At 34.0% G+C, this 23,627-nt stretch overlaps 1 protein-coding gene and 1 long non-coding RNA gene across 2 annotated transcripts in view; both read right to left on the reverse strand.

Moving 5' to 3' along the window:
* The window catches only part of LOC147070101 (uncharacterized), a 593,776-nt gene that overhangs the window by 163,109 nt on the left and 407,040 nt on the right, over window positions 1-23,627 (reverse strand). The gene's annotated exons all lie outside the window — the stretch shown is intronic.
* On the reverse strand, window positions 5,262-10,221 carry LOC147070107 (RNA polymerase-associated protein CTR9 homolog). Its single transcript, XM_085949327.1, has 3 exons — window positions 10,163-10,221; window positions 7,051-7,323; window positions 5,262-5,318 (listed from the first exon to the last, which is right to left on the reverse strand). The coding sequence occupies exons 1-3, from the start codon at window positions 10,168-10,170 to the stop codon at window positions 5,297-5,299; spliced, it is 303 nt and encodes a 100-aa protein (XP_085805453.1). The 5' UTR covers window positions 10,171-10,221; the 3' UTR covers window positions 5,262-5,296.

Here is a 23,627-nt window from a genome sequence, read left to right on the forward strand (position 1 = left end):
ATTTTTCAAATTTTTATCTTTTATATTAACCTAGAAAATTAATTTTGAGTGGCCGTCAAGTTTTAACACCAAACATTTTTTTTCCACATTTTTTAAATGCATACCTTTGAGTAATTCAATTATATGATTTTTCATATATTTTTTATTGTTTTTCCATGTAAATTACGCGAAAAATTCGCATTTTTCCATTTTCACTAAGTACCCCGTCAAAATATCCCGAACAAAAACAACCGCATCCGCATGGATGGTCTGGTCAAAAGAGTTTCGCAAAACAGCCAATACGGTTCCTATCTACCTGTTTTCCATTTATACTAATTAATGATAATCAACATCTTCGTGCTTCAATTTGGAAAGCACCTGTATATATTTTTATTGGTGCGTCGTCAAAATATACTTTGCAAAGCCATTCGCAACAGCTATAGCTGTCACCAAAAACTGTTTTCATCACTCCAATGTCACAATATAATAATATTATACTATTTATTGTTATTTATCTTACAAATTATTGATGGCTTACACTGTATCTTTAGACCTCGTGTGTTCATAAATGTTGCGTTATGCATTAATTTATGACGAGCAAGCTTTATATCCAACGCTAGTTACTTTAAAAATCCCAATTTTAAGTACGTTTAATAATAAGACAACCAATAAACAAAATTATAAGTAGTTATTATCCACCTTATCGTTTCGAATGACAGCGTATGAATCATGTATAATTAATAATTATTAAATATTTGTATTTTGTCATATATTGTCTATGATTATATGTATACTAAGTTTGTTGTCGTTGCCTATCATACGTCAAAATCTTCTGTCACATGTGATGCGCCTTTCAGGTTTAGGGTACTGGAAATACTATTTAATACAAGATTATCCGTCTATTTACCACATCCCTGCTTAAGCAGTTATAGTGGATAATTATTGTTCTCCCTAGAATTTTCCCAGCACCTAGTAACTACATTGAAGTATTCTATGGAAACAATGTCACGATAACGTCGATATTTTTTTCATTTCCTAATACCCATCATTTTCTACACACCCAGTGCCGTGGTGAATATTGATGGATGAGCCATAATGCACCAGCACCTATGCCACATACGCTCCACGAAAATAACTAGGATGCCATCTGAACTGAGAGAATCATACTCTGTTTAACACTGTCATGAGACTTGTAGCTCTATAGCACACCGGTGCGCCGCTAGACGGTAGGTGTGTCGCGGTGCATTGTTTGCAAAAAAACAAATAATTTTGTATATTATACGATAATTACTTAATAACCAAATTTGCGTACATATAAAAATATATGTTCGGTAATATATTTTAGCACCTGCATGAACTTAATAAAACAATGCAAAGTCAGAATGAAAATAATATATTGACGTGCTCTGATAAACTAGAAGGAGTTAAGACAAGGATCTCTACAAATGTATCAAAGGACCTACCAGACCACCATTAAAAACAAGCAATTAATTTTGGATCCGTCTCAAAAACAATTAACTTTGCAGCAAAAGAAATTTCATCATTACATTCATACAATTAATACGACTGGATTCGAAACCCTTTCGCAACCAATGCCGAAAATTCTATAGAAGCGCTTTCTCTATAAATTTGAGAGGAATTAGTTGAATTGAGAAACGATGGGACTCTAAAAACTGAATTTTGCAGATGTTCCATTGGCTATTTTCTGGATTTCGGTTAAAAAAGAATATTCTTGGATTTCCGACAAGGAGTAAGATAAACACAAATTACAAATTTGCTCACATATTAAAAATAATTGACTGCAGCGCTATTTTACTACGCTGGTATTAATAATTTAAAACATTCGATTGTAGGTTACAATAATTATTTATTATTATTGTGTCAATATTCGACAAACAAATATTCTTAACCAGACAACTAACCATAATTCAAGTGGATGTATTAATAAATACAAACATTCAATACCATTAATTTTACCTCAAACACCATTTTAAAAACTCTATTTTAGAGTATCACACTGTCTTTAACCTTAGCGATAGGTAGGGGGGGCAAATATCCTAGTCTGGGGTCCCCCTTCAGGATGTGGGGTCCATGTTTTGGTGTATAAATTGTTTTACATGCGGTGTGTCACTGTCTTCTGTGAAGACCTGTGGTGTGTCGTGGAGAAAAGGTTGCGGGGCACTGATTTACATACCGGTGCAAGTCAGTTTACAGAAAGCCAGGCGGGAACCGCGCCAATTTTTATTGCTGATTTTGGCAAAATTTATGAATACAACAATGAAAACCTAACCTAACAAATAATCCAGTAGGTATATCAGCTATTTTCAAAATTTGTTTGCCGCTGGCTTCCTATAAACCGACAAGAACAATATACCTACCTACTTGCACTGTTTGAAAACACCTCAGAAACATTGGTACTTAAAAAAATATGACACCTGACAGAATTCGAACCTGTATACATTGAATTCTGGCCGATGCGCTTTACCAATTTAGTCACCAGTATTATATCCAATTACGGCATAACTAGCCGTAATGTGACTGAAGCTTTTTACAAATTATGCTAGTATTATTGACCTTTGCGGCTTGGTAAGAATACAATGGGACACAGCTTCCAGCGGTTCCATTAATCGAGCAGATATGTTTTAAAATTGTGTTTTATGTTCATAAAGAATGTCACCTTCACAAATATTGTGATATAGTATATTCTATAAGATCCCTTTAGAGAAGTGTGGACTCCTCCAAAAGTGCAATTAGTAATATTATCAAGGCCTGAACAAAAACGATGCATGAGTGCGAGTGGGAAAGTATTCGGCACCCTTATAATCTCTGCGACACGCGCTAGAGTAAGATAAAAGGTCTACATATGTTTGAGTTAGTTTCCAAAAGTATCGCCGACAAATTGTGGTAAATCGCTTCACGTAGCGTCGTAGCTCGTGTTGCTAAATTGCTATTTTTTGTGTTAAACATAGTCATTGGTAAATATTTTTAGTTATTTAAGCAGGAAAGATGGTTTTATGTGTTGTATTAAAATATGGTAGCCGTACTGATAAGCAAAAAGATGGTATTACGCTTCGCGTCTACGGCGGACATTCTTCTCAGGATGAGCATCATGGTGTAGAGTAGAGAGCCGTTACAAGGCCCAACTCGTCTGGCTCGTAGCAAAGCTGTATTGGCTTCCTGGAGTCGATTCGCATACGACACAGCTCGGGCCATGTAAATCAAATCATCCACATTATGGTGAGCGTGGAATTTGTTCAAACAATTCTCATACTGCAAACAAAAAAGCATTGATAAGATTAAGCAAACGTGATATAGTTTTTATACAGAATATTACTTAAAATATTTGCTGTATAAACGTATACTACGTAGTCAACAATTTATTGTTTTTACATTTCATTACTTGTTTGACCATTAGATGGGTGAGCAGCACATTGCATAGAAAGCCTTGGGGCATAGATAGCAGTGGTGAAGGGTGGAGGTAGGCTGTTAAGAACTGCCATAAATAGTGCACATTAAACTTTGTCAGTCATGCATATTTTTTTCATTGAAATAAGACAACTTACAGATGGTGTTGGATTAGTTTTTAAAATTCAATTAAACCCTGCGAAAACAAGTCTTTTACAGATTAACATCCACATAGACTTTTTGGAATACACTTTTTTTATCCCAAATTGCTCCATGAGATTTAGTCGATCACCCTTGTCATATAGATACACATATTTCGGACCATGAATTGGATCTACAATATGGCTGCTGCTCGCTATAAAGACGTGCTTGGTGAATTGTGTGAATCTCTAAACTGTTTTACAAGTTTCACAATGCAGATAATAAACACCTCTTCTCTGAAGTGTATATTGATCTATCTAGTATCAACGATGAAACAAAGACACATGACAAAATGACTAAGATGGTTATACATAATTATTATATCTTTAAAAATGAAAGTTTATGTCTTGTATATTATTAAAAAATGGGATGATATAACTGCAAATCAGACTGCTCTAATTAAATCCAAGCTTCGATAGTGATCCAAGAATTTTTATTATCTCGTAGTTCTTTGGTTGAGCCTTTATGACATTTTTGAAACATTGGGAGGCCCAGTGAAGGAATAATTGTTGAATACAATAAAACAACTTAATATATTTATACATTGGCTTTGCATGAATTATTTAAATTCGCCCACCATACAGTATTAACAATAATAATTACAACATTATAATAATATAGACTAGAACATAAATTTCAGTCCTCATACTTGATAAAAAAAATAAGAAAAAACTCAGCAATAAAGTTGGATGGCAAAATTAAAAAGTGGTCACGATCCTCAGCCATGAGTGAACGACCAAGAAGAAGGATGTATGTGGCAGTAAAGAATTATGGACCGAGAAAAATGGAGGAAGCTAAGGGAGGCCTTCATCCAACTGTAGATCGACCCCGGTTGATGATGATGACTTGATAAAAAGCTTAGTGCCCATACGCACTTGCGGCAGGCCGCATCGCGGCTAGCCGCATATCGTTTTTTGTATGCCGGCTAGCCGCAGCGGCCTGCCGCAAGTGCGTATGGGTGAACAAAACAATTATTGTAAAGCAATTTTCTTAAGTGGTGAATACCAGGTCATATTCTATTATATACAAATTTTGATTCATAGATAGCATAAGGATCTCTTCGAATTTTCGTACTGACATACTAGTACTTTTTAATAGTTTAAATTAAATTATAGATTCTTGAAGATGTTACACAAGATTAACAATGAAACATTCATCAATATTCCATACATAACTCGAAACAGGTTCAGAAACAAACCTAATTGATAAAAATGTTAGAACATGACATGGGAATCAACCCTAGATTTATCGCATGCCAGCTGAGTCAGTTTGAGAAGATCCAAGATTTTTCGAATGGGTATTTTACTGAGGCTGTTCCAAGTTAAATATTTTCAATGAAGACTGTTACATTCTTAAATCACGTGTATTATTTAGGAATATCAACTGTTAAGCTGTGGACCCAATAGGTTGAGCAAACGATCAATTATATTTCTTGTAAAAAATATCTGTTATGAGACCTCTTCATGAGGCAGCCGAGATCCACATCGGATTGTAGGGCCAGTAAAAAATATATTTTTAACTGTACGCCTATACAAATATGATATAAAATATACATACATTCTCTGAATCCCCTCGATAAAATGATATACATCTGCTCGAGGCCAAAGTGCGGCAGGACAAATGCAGAAAGTGCAAACTGCGTAGCCTGGTCGCGGTTTCTCGTGCAAGTTAGTAATAGTTCTCCGCACACAACCCCCGATTCTCTGTGTTGTTATTGGACTTGGATTGTAACCCTGAAAACAAATTACAAGACAACTGAATGAACTGAACTGAGAAAAATTTTCACCCTGCTGAATTAAGCGGATAGACAAGGTTCTTGAATTACTATTATGATTACTAGATAGATGGAGCAATGAGATCTTTTTAAAATTTATGTAGAAAGGATTTTATTCTTTTCGTCATAAATTTCATTTCATACTCATGTGATATATGAAATTTATATCATAATATTTACATTAAGTATGTAATTTTATTAATCAGACATAATTATAGGTTCATATAATTTCTTCATGTTTTCTTTACAGACTTAACGGCCCACATGCTCAGCATAGGTAAAAATGGAGCTTTTATGGTATTCTTTTTCTTTTTTCTTTCGACCATGTCCGATCCTAATAGGATCATATGGGCCTCCACAGAGTAGAGGTTTGTATTGACAGATTTTGTTTTTAGGAGAAATGGATGTCAGCCATTTGCTCAACCTATTAGGTATATTCAGAGCATAATCCTGGACATTCCTTAAACGTTTTAGATAATCTATTTATATAATTTTGAAGCCTTATTATACTTTATATTTATTTTAAACATTTGATGACTGCATAAAGTATTTTTATTACATAAAATAGTATTTTTTTAAACTTTTCGCTCTAATGTTTTAGAATATAGTCATATTTCGGTACATCCATGTGCAGTGGTATTAATATTTTTTAGATTCATTATTTTTTAAACGCATTTACAAAACCATTAGTAAAATTAATGTTAACATTATATAGTGACATATTTACGATAAAAAATTATATTTAATAATCTTTGTGATCCCAAATTTAACAAAAATTAGGCATTTTATTATTAAAAAATTGGCACGATTAACACATTTGAAGATAATTCTAAAGATACTAATTATAAGCTATGTCTTTGACCATTCAAATGTGATAAACATTCTACGAATAATGTTTGCTTTATAATAATTATTGACCTAAGAATAAGGTACTATTTTTTGAAATACGCCATATTTATTGGCATTTCCCAGTGGTTAAGCTACAACATACGGCCGTAGCCATAAATTGACAAATGATAAATAAAGTAGGGAGTACGATCATGGAAATGCCCGTGTTTGAACATGTACCGATTTAAAAAAATATTTTTTTTCGGTTAGGTTAGATTATGGTTATGGCTACGGTCGTATGTTGTGGCTTAGCCACTGGGAAATGCCAATAGAAATGGCGTATTTCAAAATAATACTACCTTATTCTTAGGTCAATAATTATTATAAAGCAAACATTATTCGTAGAATGTTTATCAGTTGTGTAATTCATGCGCACTAGAAATCGTATCTGTGGATGATCAGGGTTAAATTATTGTTACACTATAATGGTTTTTCATTGGAAAAAATATTTTAAATATAAAATATTTTTTTTATGAGAAATGGATGTTTAGCCACTTGCATTACCAATTGGATCCAGAGTCATGAGTCATGACTATTTAGAATTTGAATATAAAATAGATAATGCAAAATTGCACTTGGCACATGGCATTCATCCGTAAATCAACAAAACTTAAAAAAACATGAGAATTAATGGATCTTTGATGAAATATGCAAACTCAATTTTGAAAAATTCTAGATATTCATTTTAAATGAATATTTAAACTATTATATTGAACTATTTTAAATGAGAGATGAGTATATTCTCATTTCACAGATTGACGTTTGCTGTGAAAAATATTTAAAACAATGTAAGTATCCCAAACCTTGCTTTATCCTGATTATTTAGCTTCATAAAGCAATGGCCCATGCCGAAACGGAGACGGAGAACAGCCAGGCGGTTGGGGTTGGTTCTCAGAGTTTCCCTGTAGAAGCCGAGAGCGCTGCGGTAGTCTTTTTTATTGAAAGCGATGCACACTTTCCAGAACAGCGAGGGGATGTTGTTGGAAGATTGATTCACCACAAAATTGAATTGCGCATCCACCGTCCACCACTTTATCACCCTCCAACAAGCACAAGTATGCTCGGCCCAAAAGATTCTGGAAAAAAAAATACAGATGTACAGCATTTTCGCCGGTAAAGTAAATTTGGCTGTTGTATAATGAAAAATCAGTTGTTTTCATTTTGTTTTTCCAAGTCATGTTGTGAATGGATTGAACTTGTAAATTGTAAAGTTCACTTCATATTATTATATATCGTCACCGTTTTAGCAAAATCATCTATGTGTCACTTTTATCAAAAATGACTTTTAAATACCAAGTCATTCCTTATTTTTTTCTCTATATGCCAGTAAAATGATCTATGTGTTGGGTAAACTCGCTCCGAAGTTATTTCAAAAAATAAAAAACAGCTATGTGTAAGGTTCAAAAACCACGGTTCACAAAAACAACTATGTGTATATTATAGTAACATATAAGTAAGATGGTATTTTGATATCGAGAGTGTAATGTTTTTTTACAGTTTGGCTACACATAGTTTGTTTCTATGTTATATGCTATGCATTATGGTCTTGCACGACGGTTTGAAAGATGCTTTCTCAAAAAGAGAGACAGGAAATATTCAATAATTTCTGGAAGATGCCTACATGGTCAATAGGGTAGGGTAAATTAATTTAAAAGTTGGATAAACAACTACAAACGTGCAAAGCAACAATGACAGGTAATAAGAATCTGACTGAAGATAAATAATTGGTAGTGCAACCAAAACTCAAAACGGAGAGATTTGTGGAAAAATGTTACATTACGGTTGGATCTAATTCCAAAGTTCCCAGCCATTATTGCAGAGAAAATACCTCCAGGGTGTATGTGGAATCGTGTTTCCGATCCAAAATACAAATGCATGATGCATATAAAAAATGGTCTCTGGAAAATGGTCATAAAGCAGCAGAATATACTCCAGTATATTTACCACCAAAAAATCAGTATCCACCAACTACGTAAAGATCAGTGTGCCATCACTGCCATCTGCTGTAGTTATAAAATGAAGAATGTTTCAGAAATGGAATACAATAGCCACATTATTAAAAAAAAAAAAAGATGCTAGAAGACCAAAAATGAAATGAAGGAGAGTACCAGAAGTATTACTGGACGGTTAGTAATCACAATGGATCTCCAAAGTGTGCTGCTATGTCCAAAACACAGGCACAAATGTATTATAAACAAAAGCTGCAACTACACAATTTCACCATATACATTCTTCATAATGTATCTTCTAATGAATTTGTCTCATCTCATCGAAAGCAGGACAATACAATGAAATAATTCTAATATCGGATGGGTGTGGATATCAAAACCGAAATAAATTATTCGCTACTGCTCTAAGTTATTTAGAGAGAAAAAACATCGAGATTCAACAGCTTTTTCTGGAAAAAGGCCACACCATGATAGAGGCTGATAGTGCACATGCCACCTAAGAAAAGTATTTTAAGCCTCCAATATATTCACCATCTGATTATATAGCACGTATGCGGCTAGCAAGACCAAAACAACCTTATAAAATTAATGTCATTGATTTTTAATTTTTAAGAATTATGGATAAAATTAAATCTGGATTAAGTTCAATCAGACCAGGAAAACGAATCGGAGATCCTGTTGTATATGATATTAAAATGTTACAGTATCTACCAGATGGAACAATCTTTTACAAACTCAACTTTATCAGTGCAACCGTTTGACTGCCTTTGTAATATATATAATGAATCATTGCCAATATCGCAGTCGAAATACATACATCTTCAGGAATCACCACTATTTCTACGATAACCTAACATTTAAACCTGCTAATAGAAAGTAAACGAACTTATAAATATAATATCATCTCACTATTGCATTAATAATTAATAAAATGATATTGCAATTTATCACTAACGCACTATGTATATTTCAACTATTATTTATGTAACAGTTTTTCATGAATTTATTATTATTCAGATTTTGATGAATAAATTAAACTATGTGTATTTACAAAACGGTCAAAACAACTTATGTGACATCACAAACTGTATTTTTATTATTTTTGTATTAAAAATAAAAGATTTTTGTAAACAAAATAATAATCTTAGACCATTTTCTTATTATAATAAAGCATTCTTCATAATTTTAATGTTTAAATGTAACATTATTTTTTTATTCAGTTTTATCCTTCTCCTGCACAATTTGAGAAAGTGCACATAGATGCTTTTGCTAAAACGGTGACGATATAAAGAAATTTGAACAAAATTTGACTAGGTTGAATAAAATAGGTAATGAAAGTGGGTAGTGAGATCCCCGGGGTTCCAACGGCTAGCTCAGGTGTCCATCAAACCCCGGATTCACAAAAAAAGAAATTCAAACGGTTGGAGTGTAAATAAAACACAGTCCTTCGTGCTCGTAACGTGGTCTTCTTATATTTTCTTAATTTTTAGTTTTACAAATTATATTTGGGATTTTTACAGTTGTAGTCGTCAGGTCCGTACCTATCGGAAAGGGGACGCTTACTCCCATCCTTTTTTCTTTCTTTTTAAATTCCTCGTCTCGACGCCATCCAGCAAAAAAAAGGACTCTCGTGATTGGCCAAATTTTATCGCGTGATCTTTGATTCGGCGAATCACGAGCCTGACCCTGGCGCCGGCGCGCGAGGATTTCACGCACAATGCGCGGCAAAATTTATTATATTTAAATCCTTATATTTAGTCTTAAAATTATCTCTTTCATCCATCATCATTTTTACTTTTTAAATTAAAAAGAAATACTTACGTGGTTGAGCAAGGAATCAGATTAGATGTTTTATGAAGCCGTTTCTAGAGGTCAGGGTTACGTTTCGACTTAAGCTACTAAATGATTATTTTACACCGGGAAAAGCCCGCCTGTAACAGGGGTGTATCAGTAGGTAACGTCTTACATGATCATACATGATGATTTTGTCAGCAGTGGTGTATAGGTTTGTGGCTTCGGTGAACAGATCCCGTTTCATGTTTATATTCTTTTCATGGTTAGCTTCCTGCACGCAGTATGTGGCGAGCATGTCCAGGCACCGCATCTGATCTTTCTCCGAGTTAGAATAATCGATGTTGGCCGCGGTGCGGCCCGCATCAAAGATTTTAATGAAGTCATCAGTTCTTTTTGTTTATGTACGGCACCTGTATAGAATACAAACATTTATATGAGAATACGCAATTTGAAAAATTGAAAGGACCCTCGCAAACGATGCTAATAGAAATCAAGATCCGACAGGTCCCATCCATTCATTCAAATATCATTCTCTCTGGACATAAAAATGTGGATAAATGTGGTTGAAAAATTAACCCTGCCTACATCGCAACAAGGGTTATTGTTGTACAACATTTCTTTCCAAAACGCTAATATATATATTATATTATATTGTAGCAAGTAGTTAAACATTAACTTTACCCACATTGCAAAAAAATGATTATTCGAGATTTTTGAAAGATGTCTTTGACCTATTCTGCAAAACTTGCCCACTTTAATATTGTGATTTTGTATGAAACGGTGTAATATCATGGTACTTATATCAATGTATACAAACGAGTAAGTTTTAATACCCGCTCGGTTATTGTAACTTGGTTTCTATGGGGCACTATTTCTTTCAAAAAGTTTGAAACGCCATATGATTAGCAAGGTCTTTTTTCATTGAGGCATGACCATAATAGATTAAATTGGACTAGAAATCATGCATTCTTGCACGCCAATCGAGATATCGGGAAGATTCTACAGGTGTCACTCTTAGCACAGCTATGAAAAACGCCCAATGTTCGGTACACCATGGTATACGCTCGACTATGTGTGTCGAGACGTGGTGGTTGGCGATGGAGAAAAGCAAACACCAGAGATTAATCATTACCCATAAAAATTGATTAAAAAAGTATTCATTTAGTTATTTAGTAAAATATTAATATACCTACTCAAAAGGGTTCGCCATCCAGATTATAATTGATAGTTTTTTTTCTACAATAGACTGTTTACCCTAGGAAATTGATGGTGACATTCTAACTTCATTACATTCCATGCGTAAAATCTTTTAAGTACTTACTACTTACGCCAACATTGACATTGACCCAGATGATAAGTGGGATCTCTCTAGGCGAAGAATACTGAGTATTTTTTTTCATCTCATGCGGTAGGTAATAATTGTTCAGGATCCAACTTCGATCACCTAAAAACAATTTAATGTCATAATCACATGTCGTCAATCACATGTCATAAAATGAAGTAAAATCACATCACAAAACTTTAGCTAGTTCAATGTAATAATTATAACGAAACTATACATTCAAAACACTACATTATTATAAAATAAGTGATGGTTTATCTTTACACTATTATCAAAAATCAAAATGTTTCGAAGTCGCATGACCAGGCACCTGCAGTAGGTACGAGAAACTAAAGAATGACGTCATTACATTTTAAGCATACTAGAGTAAAAAATAATTGCGCTGTACTTACCCGTGTTATGGGAATTCACCGTCTTCGAGCTGCATTAGAAAACTTGGGATGCCCCGTAAGGAATTATTGCTTTGCCGTAATCTATTTTCACATTGCTGCAAAATTCATAATATATTATATTTTCTTATAACGAATAATCGTCAACTTAACCCTTTGTCTATTGTACGGTATAACGATACGCTACGGCCTACGCCAATCGATATATGAAGCTTCTCTAAGTAACATAGAAAAATAATGAATCATTTCAGCGTATAGGCATTGTGGGGCTTATAAAATTTATATCAGAAATACGACTTGGAAGTTAAAGGCTTAAAATAGTATACGATCACTTCGTTATAGTTTTTTAGATCTGCTAACACATAAACAGTAAAAAATAATGATTCATATTATAACACACCATAATAATTATAAATTATTAATGACTTGCTATATTTTTTGCCTAACATCGATATTATGGGTCAATGAGAAATGGGACCAGTCTCAGGAAATAAAAACTACAATTATTGAGATCGCAAGGAGCGCCTTTCTCAAAATGAGACGCCTCCTTAGCAATCGAGATCTTAACCTAGGTCTGAGACTGCGTATGGTACGTTGTTATGTGCTCTCAATTCTTTTCTATGGCATGGAAGTATGGACGCTAAACCAAGAGATGTCACGGAGACTTAAAGCTTTCGAGATGTGGCTGTATAGACGCATCCTCAAAATTCCTTGGACTGACCGGGTGACAAATGTTGAAGTTCTCAATCGAATGGGGAAGCACCGAGGAGTTCTACGTAGTATCAAAACCAGGAAACTACAATACCTCGGCCACATTATGAGAGGACAAAAATACAGCATTCCCCAACTTGTCATTCAAGGAAAGATCAATGGGAAGCGTAGCAGAGGACGGCGCCGCATTTCGTGGCTTAAGAACCTCCGTGATTGGTACGAGTGCAGCTCCACCGAACTGTTCCGGGTAGCAGACGACAAAGATAAGATCGCCTTGATGGTGGTCGACCTCCGCTAGGGGATGGCACAATAAGAAGAAGATAGGTACCTATCTCTATAAGGTTTATAGATTTTTAATAACACAGGTTTTCAATACGCCGTAAAAAATCAAATTATATGTGGGTACTTATAATATAAGTATTATTATAATTTAGGTAACTATTCTATTCATACATATACTGCATTCCTAATCGCTGAAAAGCCTCAATTAAAATAAAGACTCAACTCGGTGTTGTTGGCAAGTTAGGTACCTAGGTACCTATATCTCGCCTTAATGCCCTTAATCAATCTAATATTACGTTCAAAGCTGACTGGAAGAACGAAATAATGAGTTTAATAATTCTGTGAAGATAAAAAAAACAGGAAGATCGCCTCTCTTCTAATTATAGCAAGGAATCAATCATTTTGAGGCTGCTGTTGAGAGATGTCCCAAGACTACAAAATGTTATAAAGGTTTTCGCAACGCCATTTTTTCATTGTACCTAGTCACCCAAGCATTTTGAACCTATAAGATACCTAGACGAAATAATATAGCTTGCCAGCGATTATTATTAACCAATGCCCATACAGGTCACATTGAAGTTAAAAAAATGTATGATAGGTAGGTACCTACCTACCATTAGTAATCGAGTGGCAATAGTCGTGCATGATTATCATTTTTGAGGTTTTTACGCCGAATATGTATAATATGTAGGTACATACCTATTTCTATGTATTTAATTAATACATAGATATGGTGCTTTTATTTATGAATTGGTCATAGCATAGTAGTTGGCCGTTTCAACTTTTGGTTAATAAAATAAGGTGTCAGTCATTATTTTATTACGTCGTCTGTTGATATGTATAGCTTGGTCTCCATTTTCATACAGAAAAACTTGAACCAAAATTATTCCCTGTGATTTTTTTAAAAAAGTTATTGGTGAAGAAAAATACATTCCGAAACTATGTATTCCGTTTAAAAAACCTACTAGAAAATTGAAGAAAAAAATTAAAAACTTTTTTTTTGCAATAGTGAAACAACAGTTGTTATTAAAATAGGTACGAGTAGGTAGGTACCTAATTCGGAAAATATTATTCTTTGCAGATGTTACATACTAGGAATTATCGATATTAATGGTATTATAATAATTATAAAGTACATACCTATAGCAATATTATTATATTTAACACAAAAAATATTACTCCAGTATTGGAAGATAAAGACTTGTTTTTGTGTCTGCACTATGTGGTGCCAGATAATATCTCAGATGGTATTTCAGATAAATCCGGCATTCATAAGAGAAACAAGGACGATTCTGAAAGATGGATACAGAGAAATACTAAAACCTGGTTTTTTCAATTATTTTTTTAATGGTTTTTTCATATTATTTTATGTTTGTTTTAGCAAAATCACTTATTTTTCATCAATTTTCTTAGAATTGGGCTCTTATCTTCAAAATTCTAGAAGCTCGTATATTTGTGTATTCCTTCGCTGCAAGATTCTTTTGTGATTTCACATTATTTTTCGGGTTCTGTAGACCTACTAAATTTAGGTCCCGGACCTGTAGCCCTTTTTGGAAATTCAACCCTGCTTGTAAGGGTAAATAATTACAAATTTGGACCACATCTGAAAACCGAACAGCCTATATTATATTGTAGACCTTGTAGGACTAATCGTTAATAAATAACCTAACATATTATCACGAATCAGTTCTTACAACTTTAAGAACTATATTCCTACATGCAATATTATCTCAATAACACGAAACGGAACGCAATTTTCAAAGAATCCACGAGCCAGAACGGTATCTTTTAGAATTTCACGAACAGGAACGGCGCTCCGGTGCGTTCCGGTCTATTTCGAGCCCTGGCTTGGTTGTATATTTAATGATGCCAATTTATAATTTAGACCAGTGGTCCTCAGAAAGTTTTCTTGTGGTCCGCAATTTTTGGGCGTCCAAATGCTAATGCTAAAATTTTAATAAAAACCTGTGCAACTGTAAGTATTTGAGCATTGTGTTTTTGTCCTTAAATATATTAATGGTTTTACGTGACGAAATTAACTGCTATCATACGTTATTATATATTATATAATATGTTTTCCTTATACGTTAGCGGTGCGTAAAACGTTTCTAATAATTTCAGTAATCCACAGCTGTAAAAAGGTTTAGAAACACTGATTTCGACCATTTTAAGGGACAAATAAATATTTTAAACATAGTATAGAAGTCTGTCAGAAATTTGAATACCTGAATTGAAAACTATTTCAGTCAAACAAATAATTTAGATGGACTAAAATACCTTGTTCAGCAAGAAAAGAAAAAATACCTACGCCAGAAGGGAAAAGGAATCTGACAAAATTACTGAAAAATATGTGTTTACAATAGACAATGCGTTTTGATATATCCAAAATCTAATGTGTTTAGCGCATAATTTAAAACAAAACTTACCATTCATAATTTTACTCTCTGCAAACAAAAACGATTGAGGGTCTTTGCAATGTTTTGATTGAAGTCGAAAGTGGGCTTACTGCAAATTAGCTTTCCAGTGTAATAATATGTCAATAATTTACTCTTCCTCTTCTGCCTCTTTCTACGACGACGACAACGACGACTATAAAACCGCTATTCTGTATAGTGATGGAGCAGGGAAAAAAAACCACGAAAAAATTTAGTACTCACCAATGCTTTATTAAATTAATATTGCAATGCCACGTAATATCACCAATGTACATTAAAAAAAGGAGAAGGACCACACTCAAATTGATGTTGAACGATTCGCTCTGTAATTGAAATGAGGTTGAGAAAAAAGAAAAAAAGAAAAAGAAAAAAGAAAAAAAAAAAGAAAAAGAAAAAAAAAGAAAAAAAACGTGTTCATGCTGATTATATAACTGCGTTTTAAGAAGCCTGGAAAAACCTAAGCCATACCATGTCACAATCTCCGCCTATAGTAATAGAGAACGACTCTACCTACGCTATGACCGGTCCAAAGCCCGGATAAAGGATGAGGGTTCGTCGTAGGGTTAATCACCCAACACGGTAAAAAAAAACCCTGATTACGAACCCCGGACTCCCCATAAACCAACGACCCAAGCAAAGAATTAAGGACAAACGATTATATATACCTACAATGTGGCACATGGAACGTACGCACTATGTTGCAGCCGGGCAAGATGGAGGAGGTTGCAATTGAACTGCATAAGTATAAAATGAGCGTGACTGTATTGCAGGAAATAAGATGGGAGGGCGCAGGTTTCATAAACAAGAGAAACTACACTTTGTATTACAGTGGATCTGCAGGTACGCAGGGTCGCTATGGAACTGGGTTCTTAATCAGCTCTGATATCCGCAGGGCAGTACTAGGATTTGAGCCAATTAGTGAGAGATTATGTAAACTTAAACTGAAAGGTACACTTTTCAATATTACGTTCATCAACATTTATGCCCCAACTGATGATGCGACCGAGGAAATTAAGGATAGATTATATGAAGATCTGCAGAGAGCCTGCGAAAAAGTCTTCCCACATGATGCTCTAATTATCTTGGGAGACTTCAATGCAAAAGTTGGAAAAGATGAAGCATTTAAATAAGTAGCTGGGCAGCACAGTTTGCATCAAACGACAATCGATAATGGTGAACGTCTATGCTTTTTAGCGGCTGCAAATAATTTATTAATTAGTAGTACATGGTTTAAACATAAAAATATCCACAAAGGAACCTGGAAAATACCTGGAAGTAATACATGCAACCAAATAGAATGATCACATTCTTATATCAAAAAGAAGAGCGACAACAGTGGAGGATGTGCGCGTCTGCAGAGAAGCCAATTGCGATTCTGATCACTTCCTGGTGACAGCAAAATTAAAACAAAAAATCTCCTTAATACTGAAAAAAGAAGGCCAGAGAAGAGCTAAATGGAGAGCTGAAAAATTGAGGGATGAAGAAATTTTGGATAAATACCAGGAATCTATAGACACAAACTTAAAAATGACTTTAATAACCGATGATGTGAATGTGGACTGGGAAAATACAAAAAACTGTGTTATCATGAGTGCCACAGAAATTCTGGGGGAAAACAAAGCAAAAATAGATGCAGGATGGTTTGATGATGATTGCAGGCAAGCACTGTTTGAAAAAAATGAAGCAAGGAAGAAATGCCTACAAAGGGAACTTCGCCAAAATTACGAAACTTATAAAGAAAAGAGAAAAACTGCAACAAAGCTCTGTCGAGAGAAAAAGCGATTGGTGCTCAAGAGAATACTTCAAGACATGGAATGTCAAAGAAGAAACAATGATCCCAGAAAATTTTACAAGACTAAATCCTATCAACCCTGATTAAACTCCTGTAAGGATAGTGAAGGACAAATGCTGATCAAAAAGAAGGACATTATGGAAAGATGGAAAGGCTATTTCACAACACTTTTAAATCAGGCTTATGATAATGGTCATGAGGAAACGGAAGAAGTATTGTACCACACTGCTGAGGAATTTATTGATGAGCCTACTCTGCCTGAAGTAAGAAGAGCATTAAGAACGCTGAAAAACAATAAAGCACCTGGAACCGACAGGATAACAGCCGAGCTGATAAAGACTGGTGGCCCTACACTGGAAGCAAATATCCACAAGATAATTCTCAATATTTGGGAAAAAGAAATTCTACCTGAGGAATGGAAGATGGGTATAATAATCGTGCCTATTCTGAAAAAGGGAGACAAAACAATCTGCGATAACTACAGAGTGATCACAATTCTAAACACAGCTTATAAAGTTTTCTCATCTGTACTGTATAGCAGGTTACTGATCTATGGTGAGGAAATCCTGGGAGAATACCAATGCGGCTTCCGACCAAATAGATCCACCATAGATCACATCCATCTCATGAGGCAAACTATGGAGAAAGCGCACGAATACAACCTGACACTCCACCACCTGTTTATTGATTTTAAACAAGCTTTCGCCAGTGTGAATAGGGATAAGATGCTGCAAAGCATAAAAATACTGGGAATTCCCTTAAAACTAGTAAGGCTTATAAAGACCACACTGACGGATACTAATTACAAGCAGATCCAAATAGAGGATAATCGACCATGGTGGCACTATGAAAATAAAAGCAGATAACGCTGGGCTGGAAATAAACCAGTCAAAAACTAAGTATATGGTCAGCACACGCCATCAGGTACCGCTGCAGAATATAGTCATAGGACAGCATGCATATGAAGGGGTGGACAAGTTCACGTATCTCGGATCCTGCCTAAATACCCAAAATAAGACAGCAGAGGAGATAAAAATCCACCTTATCTCCGGGAATAAATGCTGGCATGCCTGCAAGCGACTGGTGGGGTCGAAAATTCTAGGCCGAAGAAGTAAACTTCTAATTTATAAAACGATTATAAGGCCAGTGGTCACTTATGGCTGTGAGACTTGGTGCTTGACTCAAAACGAGGAAAACAAATTAGCTGTCTTCGAGCGAAATACTCCGCAAAATCTTTGAAAAAAAATGGGAACTACAGAATTAAAATGAACCATGAGTTGGAAGAGCTGATTGAACAGCAAACAATCATAAGACACTGTAAGTTCCAAAGACTACGATGGGCGGGACATGTGGAGAGAATGCCTGAAGTTAGAGCGCCAAGGATCATGACGAAGTGGCTACCCCAACGGAAGAGACCCAGAGGCCGTCCAAGAAAGAGATGGGCTGACGCCGTAGAAATTGACTGGCTTCATATAGGAAGATCCGGTAACTGGAGAAGTGTGGCGAGAGACCGGAGTGAGTGGAGAGCGGTTGTGGAGGAGGCCAAATCCTACCCCGGGATGTAGCACCGTGGAAGAAGAAGAAGATACCATGTTACATATTTATGCCATCATTTTAATAAAAAAAATATTGGTGTTAGATTTTACAAATCCATAGGTACGACCAGGAGGAAAACTAATGACTAATATTCGAGCACTGCAATATAATGGATCTAATAAATGGAAATATTAATTTCAAACTGCGTTTTGTTGAAGAATAGCAAGAGCTCCCTCCAATCTCTTTGTCCCTGTACGAATAAATTAAAGTACTATTATGCAACCAAAATTCTTTGCAGCTTCTTCAACTATATCAAGAAAGGCATGAAATAAAACAACTAAGAATACCTTCAGTTCTTGAAAACAAGTATGGTGGCTAATTATCACTAATTTTATAATAATCTGTCATTTGAAAGCTAACTCGAAAATTAAAATGAATTAAATATTATTTTGTTCATTATTTATGTGATGCTTATTACCCCTATTTATGCGATGTTATTGAATTTTCCAACATAATGTAGACAAGCAATAGATACTGTAAAACTTGGTGCTGTTTATTTTAATTCAAACATTGTAACTCCCAGCTCAAATCTCAAAAAAACAAAAGCAAACCATGTAACTCCTCTATATTCTATGTTAATAAATATTTTGTAAAAATGACCAGAACTCATTTATAACATTAAAATACTAAAAGTGTTCAAATTTCCTAAACCAGTCCGTTTTATTTTAAAACAGTTTTTTCTTTTTCTGTGAAGTTGGTTAATACGGAGTTACAAATTCCGCGCATTTAGTTGACGAAATGTCATTCCAATATTATTATTTTTTGAAGAAAATATCGTTGCATAAAAATACATTGCATTTTTCAAAAATATGCATACCAACCTAATTATTGTATTATAACTTATTTATTTTTTATTACGGATCATAAGTTAAAAACAGTAGGTAAGTATAATTATTATTTACTGCGTTTTTGCTTATGAAACTAAGATTCATCCATTCAAAATCATAAATAAAAAGACAAATTTTAAGTTTAATAATGATTTTTTTTAAATTTTGAGACTTTTGTGTATACAAAATATTTATTTTTAAGTAATCTATTATAAACCGAAATATTTAGAGAGCATACACCGTTTTGGCTATTTTGCGAGATTCTTTTGACTGGATCTTCCAAACGGATGCGGTTGTTTTTGTTCGGGATATTTTGACGGAGTACTTAGTGAAAATGGAAAAATTGGAATTTTTCGCGTAATTAACATGGAAAAACAATACAAAATACATGAAAAATCATGTAATTAAATTACTCAAAGGTGTGCATTTAAAAAATGTGGAAAAAAAATGTTTGATGTTAAAACTTAACGGCCATTCAAAATCAAATTTATAGCTTAATATAAAAGATAAAAAATTGAAAAATCATGTTAAAAGTTTAAAAAAATATATGTAATCGTATGCACCTAACAAAACAATTTTAAGGTAAATTTAATGGTTCAAGTATCAAGTCACTAAATTTAAAAAAAATATATCTCTCAAGATATAATCTCGAAATCAAAAAAAGTACGTGCACAAACGTAAGCTAATAATAGGCAAATTGATGACCTAATAAAAAATTAAAAAAGTTTGTTGGATGGTTCTACTTAACGTTCATCAAATATTTCATATCGAATAACTCACGCACTATATGAGAAAAAAAATAAAAAAGTATGCAGGATTGCGCATTAGCTATGCGACAAGAGATCTTACTAAAAGAAATTTTTTTAAACCCACGCAGTCAGGTTTTGCATACAAACTTAAAAATTAAATAGCGCGCTGAATACAGATGAAAAGACAAAAAAGAATCGTGCACTAACGTTAACTACCAACGCACTAGTGCTTACAATTAAAATTTTGAAAAAAATATAAGTTTAGTGACACAAGTATCCAGCATTTAGCTGGGTCACCCAAATTGAAATGCGAATAACCCCCTTAATGTGCGTGCACAAACGAAATAAACGCGTGCACAAACGTGCACTAACGATGCACAAACGAATGCACTCAAAAAAAGTTGAAATTTCAACATTGGGTGACCCAACGTTTAGCTGGAACACCCAATTTGAAATTGGAATTTTTCGGTTATTATAGGTGCACAAACGAAAAAAAATTGTGCACAAACGTGCACTAACGATGCACAAACAAACGCACCCAAAAAAAGTTGGAGTTTTAACATTGGGTGATCCAGGTAAATGGACCTAATTTTAAGTAATCTATTATAAACCGAAATATTTAGAGAGCATACACCGTTTTGGCTTTTATGCGAGACTCTGTTGACTGGATCTTCCAAACGGCTGCGGTTGTTTTTGTTCGGGATATTTTGACGGGGTACTTAGTGAAAATGGAAAAATGGGAATTTTTCGCGTAATTTACATGGAAAAACAATACAAAATACATGAAAAATCATGTAATTAAATTACTCAAAGCTGTGCATTTAAAAAATTTGGAAAAAAAATGTTTGATGTTAAAACTTGACGGCCATTCAAAATCAAATTTATAGCTTAATGTAAGAGATAAAAAATTGAAAAATCATATTAAAAATTAAAAAAAAAATGTAATTGTATGCACCTAACAAAACAATTTTAAGGTAAATTTAATGGTTCAAGTATCAAGTCACTAAATTTAAAAAATAATATCTCTCAAGATATAATCTCGAAATCAAAAAAAGCACGTGCACAAACGTAAGCCAATAATAGACAAATTGATGACCTAATAAAAAGTTAAAAAAGTGTGTTGAGTGGTTCGACTTAACGTTCATCAAATATTTCATATCAAATATCTCACGCACTATATAAGAAAAAAATAAAAAAAGTATGCAGAATTACGCATTACCTATGCGATAAGAGATTTCACTAAAAAAAATATTTTTAAACCCACGCAGTCAGGTTTTGCATACAACCTTAAAAATTAAATAGCGCGCTGAATACAGATGAAAAGGCAAAAAAGAATCATGCACTAACGTTCACTACCAACGCACTAGTGTTAACAATTTAAATTTTGAAATAAATCTAAGTTTAGTGACACAAGTATCCAGCATTTAGCTGGGTCACCCAAATTGAAATGCGAATAACCCCCTTAATGTGCGTGCACAAACGAAAGAAATGCGTGCACAAACGTGCACTAACGATGCACAAACGAATGCATACAAAAAAAGTTGAAATTTCAACATTGGGTGACCCAACGTTTAGCTGGAACACCCAATTTGAAATTGGAATTTTTCGGTTATTATAGGTGCACAAACGAAAAAAAATCGTGCACAAACGTGCACTAACGATGCACAAACAAATGCACCCAAAAAAGCTGGAGTTTTAACATTGGGTGATCCAGGTAAATGGACCTAATTCTAAGAAAATTGATGAAAAATAAGTGATTTTGCAAAAACAAACATAAAATAATTGAAAAAAACAGGTTTTAGTATTTCTCTGTATCCATCTTTCAGAATTGTCCTTGTTTCTCTTATGAATTCCGGATTTATCTGAAATACCATCTGAGATATTATCTGGCACCACATAGTGCAAGACACAAAAACAAGTCATTATCTTCCAATACTGGAGTAATATTTTTGTGTTAAATATAATAATTGCTATAGGTACTATATAATTATTATAATACCATTAATATCGATAATTCCTAGTATGTATCATCTGCAAAGAATAATATTTTCCGAATTAGGTACCTACCTACTCGTACCTATTTTAATAACAACTGTTGTTTCACTATTGCAAAAAAAAAGTTTTTAATTTTTTTCTTCAATTTTCTAGTAGGTTTTTTAAACGGAATACATAGTTTTCAACTGCACCACAGTGGATCAAATAAACAGATGTGGATGGTTCAATGTCATCTTGCCGAGATAATAATATTATGTAAATGATTATCGGTTCGTGATTAGACTGTGGTTCTATATCATTTAGTGTTCTTAAAACTGTTGAATACCTACATAGGTAGTAGGTACATCAATATTATTGTATATTTGCATAGTAGAAGCTGTTACCTTATGGCAGTGAAATTTAATGCTGCTCTGGTCTTTTCATTTTCTGATGTTTTAAAATAACTCCACAATATTGAAACAAGTTATAATTTTTGGGGGTGTCTTCACAGCCTTTCTGGTGTTTATCATTTTGAAGTGTTTGTATTTGTCTTCACCAATAACTTTTTTTAAAAAATCACAGGGAATAATTTTGGTTCAAGTTTTTCTGTATGAAAATGGAGACCAAGCTATACATATCAACAGACGACGTAATAAAATAATGACTGACACCTTATTTTATCAACCAAAAGCTGAAACGGCCAACTACTATGCTATGACCAATTCATAAATAAAAGCACCATATATATGTATTAATTAAATACATAGAAATAGGTATGTACCTACATATTATACATATTCGGCGTAAAAACCTCAAAAATGATAATCATGCACGACTATTGCCACTCGATTACTAATGGTAGGTAGGTACCTACCTATCATACATTTTTTTAACTTCAATGTGATCTGTATGGGCATTGGTTAATATAATCGCTGGCAAGCTATATTATTTCGTCTAGGTATCTTATAGGTTCAAAATGCTTGGGTGACTAGGTACAATGAAAACATGGCGTTGCGAAAACCTTTATAACATTTTGTAGTCTTGGGACATCTCTCAACAGCAGCCTCAAAATGATTGATTCCTTGCTATAATTAGAAGACAGACGATCTTCCTGTTTTTTTATCTTCACAGAATTATTAAACTCATTATTTCGTTCTTCCAGTCAGCTTTGAACGTAATATTAGATTGATTAAGGGCATTAAGGCGAGATATAGGTACCTAGGTACCTAACTTGCCGACAACACCGAGTTGAGTCTTTATTTTAATTGAGGCTTTTCAGCAATTAGGAATGCAGTATATGTATGAATAGAATAGTTACCTAAATTATAATAATACTTATATTATAAGTACCCACATATAATTTGATTTTTTACGGCGTATTGAAAACCTGTGTTATTAAAAATCTATAAACCTTATAGAGATAGGTACCTATCTTCTTCTTATTGTGCCATCCCCTAGCGGAGGTCGACCACCATCAAGGCGATCTTATCTTTGTCGTCTGCTACCCGGAACAGTTCGGTGGAGCTGCACTCGTACCAAT

Source organism: Rhyacophila brunnea, unplaced genomic scaffold (assembly GCF_057557595.1).
Source record: "Rhyacophila brunnea isolate RB1 unplaced genomic scaffold, BYU_Rbru_1.0 scaffold_22, whole genome shotgun sequence".
NCBI classification, from domain to species: Eukaryota; Metazoa; Arthropoda; class Insecta; order Trichoptera; family Rhyacophilidae; genus Rhyacophila; species Rhyacophila brunnea.

What these genes read in the sequence shown, in the direction of transcription:
- LOC147070107 (XM_085949327.1), bottom strand. An exon ending in AATAATCAGGATAAAGCAAG is followed by an intron (nt 5,319 to 7,050) that starts GTTTGGGATACT and finishes ATTTGTTTTCAG; the next exon opens with GGTTACAATCCAAGTCCAAT.